Source organism: Scomber scombrus, chromosome 10 (assembly GCF_963691925.1).
Source record: "Scomber scombrus chromosome 10, fScoSco1.1, whole genome shotgun sequence".
Lineage (NCBI taxonomy): Eukaryota > Metazoa > Chordata > Actinopteri > Scombriformes > Scombridae > Scomber > Scomber scombrus.
In genome coordinates, this window is record NC_084979.1 from 17146697 (window position 1) to 17156881 (window position 10185).

General features: G+C 39.9%; 1 protein-coding gene across 1 annotated transcript in view; it reads right to left on the reverse strand.

The window, feature by feature from the left end:
* Positions 1 to 351: 351 nt before the first annotated feature.
* The window catches only part of tead3a (TEA domain family member 3 a), a 16211-nt gene continuing 6377 nt past the window's right edge, over positions 352 to 10185 (reverse strand). The window contains 11 exon segments of the mRNA XM_062427099.1: positions 352 to 2237; positions 3083 to 3235; positions 3335 to 3475; positions 3961 to 4131; positions 4240 to 4373; positions 4799 to 4860; positions 4980 to 5023; positions 5133 to 5243; positions 5658 to 5669; positions 7888 to 7950; positions 8148 to 8212. Coding sequence (XP_062283083.1) covers positions 2124 to 2237; positions 3083 to 3235; positions 3335 to 3475; positions 3961 to 4131; positions 4240 to 4373; positions 4799 to 4860; positions 4980 to 5023; positions 5133 to 5243; positions 5658 to 5669; positions 7888 to 7950; positions 8148 to 8212 — 1070 coding nt within the window. The 3' untranslated portion in view covers positions 352 to 2123.

A 10185-nucleotide genomic window follows, 5' to 3' on the forward strand; every position in this document is an offset into this window, starting at 1 on the left:
CTACACTGATCTTATGAACTTGGTAGTTAAAAAAAACTGAGGTGACAGCACCATCTGCTGTAGCAAACCAGAACAAGAACTTCACCAAAAATAAACATAACTTAGCCACGTTGTGATTGACATTCTGAACATTTAGATTAAACAGCATGGAAGTAATAATACTAAGCATTAGATGACATCTTTCTTTGAAGTCAGTTTAATAATAAATGCTACAATGCATTTTGGTTGGTAAAGTCTTAAGGTTTTATACACAGCCTTAAGTTCCAAATGTATAAACACTAATGATTCCCTCCCCCCCCCCCCTCCAACAGCTGTCCAAGTGTTACTATCAAAACTCTAAAGGCCACACAATTCTGCAAACACCATGTGATTTTATTGGTACAGCATAAAGGCACAGATTTAATTCACTGAGCAGACTTGACCAAAGGAGTGATGAGGCACAGCCAACACACACAAAAACAATACAAGTTTTGGCTGACCACACAGTGAATATGGTTATTTAAAAGTGAACCTGTCGGCTCTCACTTTCACAATACAAAGTCAAAAGACAACTCATTGTCGCCCCCCACATGGTTAACGATAGTCCTGCCACTGGATGAGGACATGACAGAGTCAAATAACATTTACTATTAAAAAACAATGCTGGTAGTTATGTGTACCAGAATTAAAAACATTACATAGAAGGAAAAGAAAAAAAAAAGAAGCAAGTGTAAGCAGGATAATCTGTTAGTGTTATCAGGCAAAACTCTACCCCAGTGCACTGTGGGTGACCTTAGTGTGGTATGTACCATGTTCTGCATACATCAAAAAAACAAACAAATAAGAGACAACTAAAACACCCATCATTTCTGATGTTTAGAGTAACACTTCTAGCTGTGCTGGTAAAATACAAAAAAAAGATCATTCATCTTTACAAAAATGAGTATATTTACCTTGTTTTGGCTTATAAACAGTACCATTAAAAGTGTAGTGTACACATCCTATACATCAGTGCTCCTCGGGTCAAGGCTTTATGAACCAAAGCACATTCTTATCCCAACTCACGTGGAGGTAGAAATACTGCAGCAAGCCCAAACAGTCAACGTAAGAACATTATTGTGTACATGAAACTTGAAGATTGTTCTTTCATTCAAAATGCTGCTGACACCCAAGTGTGAACTGAACTATTGTTGTTTCCAAAGACAAACTAGCCAAAACTAAACACTTCCTTGAGATATGAGCTTTCCCTCTACAAAGTGTACCACCAAACAGAAAATACTCTTAAAGTGATTGCTCTCTTTGCACTTTAACACAGTGTTTTCATTCAAATATAAATACAACTTTGTCGTCTTTACATGTAGTGCATTATACTCTGGGAAGACACACACTCATACTTTGCGCCGTATGTTCTTTAGTATGTTCTTAATGTTGATTACACTGAAGATCATGAATCCACACCAAGCAGTGATAGAGGATACACCATTATAGGCTCATTCAATTCCTACCTTAAAGTGATACTACAAACTGTAGAAGAAAGTCATTGTGGCATTTACATTAACACTGATTAAATGCTTTGTTTTTTCCAAAGTATATTCAAACTCGTCCCACATCAGTCACACCTATGATGTAAATGTATAAACTTAAACCTGGAAATGAAGATATCAATTTTTAGTGTGTGGCAGCTACATTCTCACTGTATATTATTTATACAAGGGAAGAATATCACATATTACACTTGATTTAATGTTGTGTGGCTCTTTTTCTGGAGTGAATTAAAATACTAACTAAAATATATACTGAACTGTGATATTTTGAGTTTCAGTGTAAGACATTTCTGTGACCGAATAACTACATAATAATATGTGACAATTGACACCAAGACCACATTTTGGTCAACACCCATTCAAAATTATTTTAGTGTTTAAGTCATGGGATGTTGCTGAGAGATGTGTGCATAGTTTGCAGTAATAGAGATGCATACACATTAAACAAATCACAGGTGTGACTACAGTGTGACTGTTGGTCTGTTAAAACAAGTGTGTTTTTCAGTACGGGAGTGGGAATCTGTGTGTTTGAGTTGGAAACAGGGTTTATGCTGTATGTATCAAAAAGTCTGTGGAGAGTCTCTGCATGCACGCAGCGTGCTAGTCATTAACTAGTCGATAAACGTGGTACTGTGCTCCGTGTTCACTGGTGGACACTTCAAACACAAAGGCGATGCACAGCAGAGTCTCCTGAGTTTCTCTGTTGGACACCACCTGGCAAGTGACAGAGAAGAGATTGTCGAGGGGTCAGGATTTAATAATAACAAGACTTCAGGGGAGAGTAAAGTGGAAAACAAGATGAAAATATGAATATCATCTTTACTAATAGGAAAGCAATGTTAACAAAATTGTAAAATTGGATTATCTGAGATTAGTTTTTTTGTGGAAGCTCAAAAACTGATACTGATTAGTTGTGGAAAGTGTGATAGTGCACTAACAGTCACCATCACAGCTTGACTGCTGCAGAAGCAAATGCACTACAGAAAATAGTTAAGACTGCATCTAAAATGCAGACAGAGCCTTCTCAGTTGCTGCCCCCACCCTCTGGAAATCACTCCACAAATCCCACCATGACTGCACTGACCTCATCACAAAATCACTCCTCAAGATCCACTTTTTAAAATCTGCTTTTAATGTTTGCTTTTTTCGTCTTTGAGTACTGTTAAAAGCTCTCTATAAATATAATTTATGATTATTATTATTATTTTAAAAAATATGTCATTATTGTTATTATTTTTTAAAATGACTGGCCACTGCGTTTATAAAGTTTGGCGTCATCAAAAGGCCCTAAAAGTCATCAGAGAGGATTCTCACCCAGCACTACCCCTCTATCAGGGAATGCCCTGTGGGGTGAAGTACAGACAACTCTATGTTTAGGTTATTCAACTCTTGGCTATTTAACACGTTTTTTTTTTTCAGCTTATCTTTTATATTCAGGTTATTTTGTGTATTTTAAGCATTCTATTATATAGTATATACCATGTTTAATGGTGATGGCCTGTCCTGCAGTATGATCCTATCAAGGCACAATTAAGTTAAATCAACACAGATACATTTACCTGTAGGATGGTGAAGTTCTCCAGTACACTGTTCATCATGTATTTCTCTGGCAGGTGTTTGAGTTTGTGAATGAAGTTGATCATATATTCACACATGGGTGAACGATGGATACGGAACACATACTTCCCTCCTTCCATATGTGCATATTCTGTCTGGATAGGGGAGAGACCCGCAAAAACGCTTCACAATTAAAACATGTTCTGATATGAAACTTAGTCATTTGCATCAAAATACATGGTTCATTTTCTCACCTCAACCTTCTCCACCACCTGTTTGCCAAAGGAGCAGACCTTTGTTGAAACGCTGATGGTGATGTTTTCTGTTCCACTGTACTGGCTGCTCACACCATAGAAGGCGCCAGAACCCTCCTCAACGTCACTGCTCAGATCCGCCTGGGACAAGCACAAGAAACCACTACTAAGAACAGATATCCTTAGTACCTTGTCAAGTGAATAGGAAGGTATGTCCAAACTTTTGACTTGTTCTGTATGTGTGTATACCTGCATAGATTGTATTTGTTGTTTGGTTTTTATTGACTTTACATCATTAATACCTATAAAATATTATTTGTGTAAACCCCTGCTCCAGCATTACATTGGCTTTGCTTCCCCCATGTGGATTAACAAGGTATAACCTCACCAGTCTGATAACTGTACTTGCTGTGAAAAAAGTTATGTAATGTGAATATATGTCATGAAATCTAAATATAAATGGTACATTTTGTGGTATCAAAGTTGTAAAGTTCGCTAATGATCCCCTGATTTCTCATGATATTGTTAAATTCAAAGACTTCCTTTTCTGAAACATACCACTTACAATTCTAGGTTATGTAAAACTAAATAAAAAAAAAAACACAGTGGGAGTTGTGTGTACCGACCCAGAACTTGACAAGGAAGAACGCGTTGTGCGGTCCTTTTTCGTACAGTTCCTTCAGGCCTCCTTTCTTTTCAGAGAACTTGTCATAAATCTGTCTCACGTCTATTGACTCCAACACAGGATCACTGTAGCCTGGGTTTGATGGGCCAATGTGCACGAAAAGGTGTTTATACTGCAGGAGAGGAAAGGAAGAGGGAGAGAAAAGAAGAAAAGAAACACAAATGTAAGATTTTACATTGTTGACTCTTCTTTTAGAAAAAAAATGTCAGAGCGCCTGTACCGTCTCTCTGTCTCTGTGAGTCTCCAAAAAAGCAGAGTACTCCAGTAGCCGTAGTTTGGCTGAGGCGATGGTTCTGTCTTGCCACACAGGAGCTGCTATAGCGGCAGGGCGATGGGGAGACAGGGGCTCATAACCTGCCAAACATTTATACAAGGACAACACAATTAACATATCAGTAATCACACTTAATTAATGAAGTCACTGGTTGTGTCCAAAATCACTACCATATTCACTCATTCACTACTCCCTATATAATAGATACTAACTAGTAATTTTGTGTCATCACCATCAGCTGTAGAGTTGGGTGATGGTAGTTTTCACATATTTAAAATGTGGAGCATTGCATTGTGGGATTGTTAGCAGAAAGCAGTGTACATGCCATGGACACTACTTTTTTCATTCCATGGTGGAATATTTGAGGGCTCTATGTAGTGGAGATATTTACATCATGCTCAACATTCAGACACTCAAATTAAATGGCTGAGGGTAAATGTAGTGCACTATACAGTAAAAAGAGAGTGATTTCAGACACAGCCACTGAGTTTGTGTTGACACTTACTGATGGGTGTGGGGACAGGGGCTGGTAGTGTAGTGTACGGTGGCTGTGCAAAGGGCTTGATGCTGTAAATAAAAAATATAACAGCATAAACCTAAAATGAGCAATTATACCAATTTAAACATACAAGCATCTTCAAATTTGATTTTCAAATAAAGCCATCTAATCTGGTGGTGATGCTTACTCCTGAGAATGTCCAGGCTGTCCTGGCACGGGGCCGGGCCAAAACTAAATGAAAGAAAGAAAGGGAAAAAAGAGATGATAGTATTACTCAGACTTTGATCCACGAGGTAGAAAAGAACAGATGTGTCGGTGTGTCTGTCTGTGTATTTCTCACCCTGACTGGTGGAGGGAAGGGAGTCTGGGGTTTCATTACACTAGCAGACACAATCTGAGCTGATGAGAGGTTGGCTACTGTCTGTAGTGCTTTGTCTTTGGAAACCTGGTCCTGAATGAGACGTACAAGGGATAATGCACAATGATGATGCTCCATCTTGAGAAAAGCCAGTCACATTTAGGTTAACATTCCAGAGCCAGCCAACCTTCATGGCCAGTTTAGACAGCAAGCCAGCCAACATATATAATACTTCAGCATGATGCAGTAACTATGAGGGAAGACAGGACAGGGTGCAAAGCAGATACGGGGGGGATGCCAAAGCAGTAGGCGCACCAGGCTAGCAGGCTAGGAGAGGCAACTGGAGCCATCACCAGTATTCCACTAAAGCCACTGAAAACAAAAGAGTAATGAGCAAGATTTTTGAGTCTGGCAGTAGCTTTGCGTTGTGGACTAGCAGTAATTTGATGCCAACCGCTAAGCACAAAGCCTGAAGCAAAAAACTGTAGTTGTATAACCAAAACTTACCAAGTTCATGGCCTATGGCAAAGAAAAGATGTTATTAATTAACTTCACACACACATTTTAAGTAAAAGCAGGTCACAGAATCACTGTTAGGCAACAAGAAAAAAAAAACAACTCTCACTAGGTGCAACTCCTGGAAGTGACTATATCCAGAACCCACCATGTCCAAAACACTCACGCTAAGCTCAAAAACATTAATATTACATTGACAGGACAGGCTATGTTCTTTTTTTTAATCTTTGCCATCTTAAAGCTGTTTTCTGACATTTAATTCTGGAAATATATGGGCCTAGAAACTTGAAAAAGTTACTCTCTCTAACTGTGTATTAGAGAGCAGCAAGTTAAAATGCCTTTGCTTCAAAATGATTTCACAAAGAAAGTCTATTACAGGGCAGGGTAAAACCACAAGAAAAGCGCTTACACAGGAAAGATATAAAGAAGAGTGAGAACGTGGAGATCAGAAATTTATTAAAAAAGGAGAAAACTGAAGTTCTTCAATCAGCATCAAAGATGAGGGAAACATTTCGTAAAAAACTCCTCGTGTGTTTTGTGTGTATGCATGCATTCATGTGCATTGCTACAGCTGTGCACATGCTGAGGGTCAACCAAGCCAGCTAATCGAATCTCATGCAACCATCAGTCCAATCCCACAAGCCTCTTGAACTCTGTATAACTCAACAGTATTGCCACGCACGCACACACACACACACACACACGCACGCACGAAAACACACACACACACAACACAAACACACACCCTCTTTCCCACAAATTATGACAAACACACTCCAAACAGCAGGCCTCTACACTGAGCAATGCCACATATGGGCAAAAAGCAAATGATTAAGAGTACCTTCAAAGCATAAAAGCACCCAAATAAAAATGTCTGGAAATGTGAGTTTGCTAAACTTTAACTTGCTACATGCAATTCCCACAGCCATTAATTAACGCTACCTTAGTGTCCAATTCCCACTATCGCTATTATGTACCCAACCCTTCATAAACTGGATTTACAGTCCTCCAATGAGGTGTTGCAGAGGTCCTGACCTACATGCCAGTGGTACAGGAATCATGACATCATCAGATCACAAAATGTATTTGTCATCAGGCCATGTGGTGCATTAATTGTTAATCATCTCTACCTTCCTGTATTCAGTTGATTGCAACCAGAAGGCTTGAACTGTGTCTTTCATTAACTTGTACCACACCATATTGGCAGTGAAAATGATGGCAAAACATTCAGCTAGTCTAAGTTCACCAGTTATACTTTTTAATTTTTGACTGAAACACAAAAAAGCCAACATGCACTGATAGGCGACCAACATGCAGTTACATTTGAGGAGGTGAACGTCACTCGTGGCAGAACCACCAATGCAAGTAGTATTGAGCCTCCATTTGTATGGATATTAATGGGGCTTTTCCACTAAACAGTTCTAGCACTACTCAACTCGACTCGTTTTTTTTTGCTTTTCCACTAGGGATAGTACCTGGTACCTGGTGCTTTTTTAGTACCTGCTCTGGCGAGGTTCCAAGAGAGCCGAGCCGATAATAAAATGTGACGTCAACAGACTGCCGGCCACTGATTGGTCAGAGAGTCGTCAATGGAAGAGTCATGAGCCGTCCCACACAAGAATCAAACCTGGCATTTTTAAATACTGGCAACAATAGTTACAGTGATTCGGCTGTCTTCTCTTGCTTTGTGTGTGACAAAAGGCACAGGCCGAGCAGCAAGTATACTATCGCCTCGATGTTCTCCATTGTTTATGTGTTTGTGTCGCGTATAAAACGAAGTCACGACAGTTTCGTGCAGCCGTGCTATGACGAGCCCGCCCGCGTTGAGGATGTACTATGAAGTAATGGAAAAGGTCGTTCCTGGTACCAAACTGAGTCGAGCCGAGTAGTGCTAGAACTGTGTAGTGGAAAAGCGCCATAAATTGCCATAAGCTCTGACAAAGACTATCAGTGAGTCAATCTACGGTGATTCAGTGGGTTAAGTTGCATTCGGGCCACGTGCAGAGCGAAGCAGTTAGCATGGCAGAGTCAGTGAGCATGTGTACCTTGAGCTTAGACTGAATCTCACGAGACTTTCTCTTGGCCAAGACTTGCAGGTGACTAGAGACCTGAGAAAAGACAGGATGACGGAAAGAGGACGGTAGGAAAAAGGAAAGGAAAAGAAAAGAAGGGGGGATGTGACTACAGAGGGAAGGGGGATGTTAGTTCAGGGGGCACCCACCTTGATGCTCGCCTGATATTCTCGTACCCTCTTACGTGCCAGAACCTGAATATGACTAGACACCTACAGAACCAGGGTTAATGTTATGAAAAAAAAACACATAATTCACAGTATGATTTTTGAAATTTTAAATCACTATTAGCCATTAATAATTACATTGAAATTGGTACTAAACAACAAAATAGAAAAAGTAGCTGCACCATGCAAATTCACCTACATAAAACACATGTAGATCATCCTCAATAACTATCTGTGCATACCTGTTTGCGTGTGCGTGTCTTTCCTGTTCGTAGCTTGATGTAGCGAGCTATCAGCTCATTTCGACCTAGAAGTGAGAAAAGTAAACCGATCAAATCAACAAAGGGGAGCACATACAAACACACAGAAATACTGATTTTCTGCCATCAACAACTTGGTGATTCATAAAACCTTTAGTTAAGAGAAAAGAGGTTATTGATGAAGCTGATATAACCTGTAAGGAATGGTGTTCCACTTTGTTTGTTCTGCTTTACACAGATGTGCACTATAAACAGGGGTAAAACATTTTATTTTAAAATCACTGACACAAAACAAGCCCTGATTGATTGATTGATTGATTGATACTTCAGCTTTTCGTGGATAGCCCCTAAAACATTGCTGTACCAATTCCATAGTCTCTCTACCTCTTCCAAGAGGTACAGTCACAAAGTAGACCTGCACATTTTTAATCACACCACCCTACGAAGGCAGTCACATTACCACTGGTTCAACCTACATCATTTGTTCACAGACGAAAACATGATCCAGAAAGTCAATGATGACATAAATTCACATTAAGCCAAACTTAAAGCTGTAAGATTCATATCAAAATTGAGGATGTGTAGTAGGGATGTCCCGATCCAGCTTTTTGCACTTCCAATCCGATACCGATATTGTAGCTTTTAGCATAGGCCGATACCGATACCGGCCGATCCAAGCATGTATTAAAGATTAAAGATATTTACTTATTTTGTTGTTATACTCATGTTGAAAAGGGTTTTACTCTTAAGAACAACTAGCCAACTTAATTAGGTTAGTTTGAATAATCCACAATGGTTGGTAATGAGAAGCTGACCAGTTTATTCTTAACAGGGTTAAATAAACACAAAATAGACAAAATAATAAATAGTCAATTAACCACACAAACTGAATTGGCATCAGTGCTCTGCTCTTGAACAACAAGAGTGTAAACCAAGGCTTAAAAAACCATCAGTGCAAACAATATTGTAAACTGTATAAAAAAAGCAAAACACACAAAAAAGCTGAGTAGAAAATAAATAGTGGGATGCTGGACAGGTCACTAGGTGTGCTGAAAAACGCGGACCGGATTTGGGGGGAAAAGCTGAAAAAACTGGAATGGATTACCTACATCGGTGCGCACGAAAACACGGACTGGAGTTTTGAAAACAAACTGGATCGGGAGTCCGGATCGGGATTTTCCCGTGCAGGCCGATCCGATATTGATATGCATTTTCTGCTAATATCGGCGGCCGATCCGATCCAAATATCGGATCGGGACATCCCTAATGTGTAGTGATTAAAAGTACAATCATTCCACAACATGTCAGTGTTTTTCAGCCTACGTGTCTCTGAAAATATCAACTGACCAAATGTAGGTTTTGGTTGTACTACAGGTTGTACCTGTCAAGCTCTCATAAGAAACCAAAAGGTCAGGATGATGGTGATACGTTTCCATCCCCTGAATGGATTTAACATGAGTATGAAAATTTGAAGTGACAGCAGTTTCTGTGTCTGTATGCTATTCTTATTATAGACAGCCTTTGTTAATTTTGAGTCAGATTTGGCCTTGCTCGCTGGCAGAGCTCTACATAGACAGAGTAACAGTGGAATGAAGCGAGCAGAGGTCATCATATGGTTAACAGACTTCCAAATTGTGGTCACCGCAGACTGCCTGGTCAGCTATTTCTTTCTCTGCCTCCCCCCTGCTCACACCACACCTGATGAATTGCTAATCGTAACTGGTGAGCAGCTCACTATTCACTCAATGGCAGATGTCCGAATTAGCAGGAGGTTAAAAGGTGATCAAGTGAAGCCTCACAGACTAATTCCACGACTGTATTCATCGATCGCATATAACACGAACATCATCATCATCCGTCTTTCTGGGAAGTGGTGTGATGCTTTAGGGACTTAGGCTGAGTCACATCAGCTCGGAGGACTTACCAGAACACAGTATTTCCCAAAATCAACACAAGGGGCTGACTCAGACACAGCAGTCTGCTCCAATTTCCAAAACATCTCTCTCTCTCTCTCTCTCTC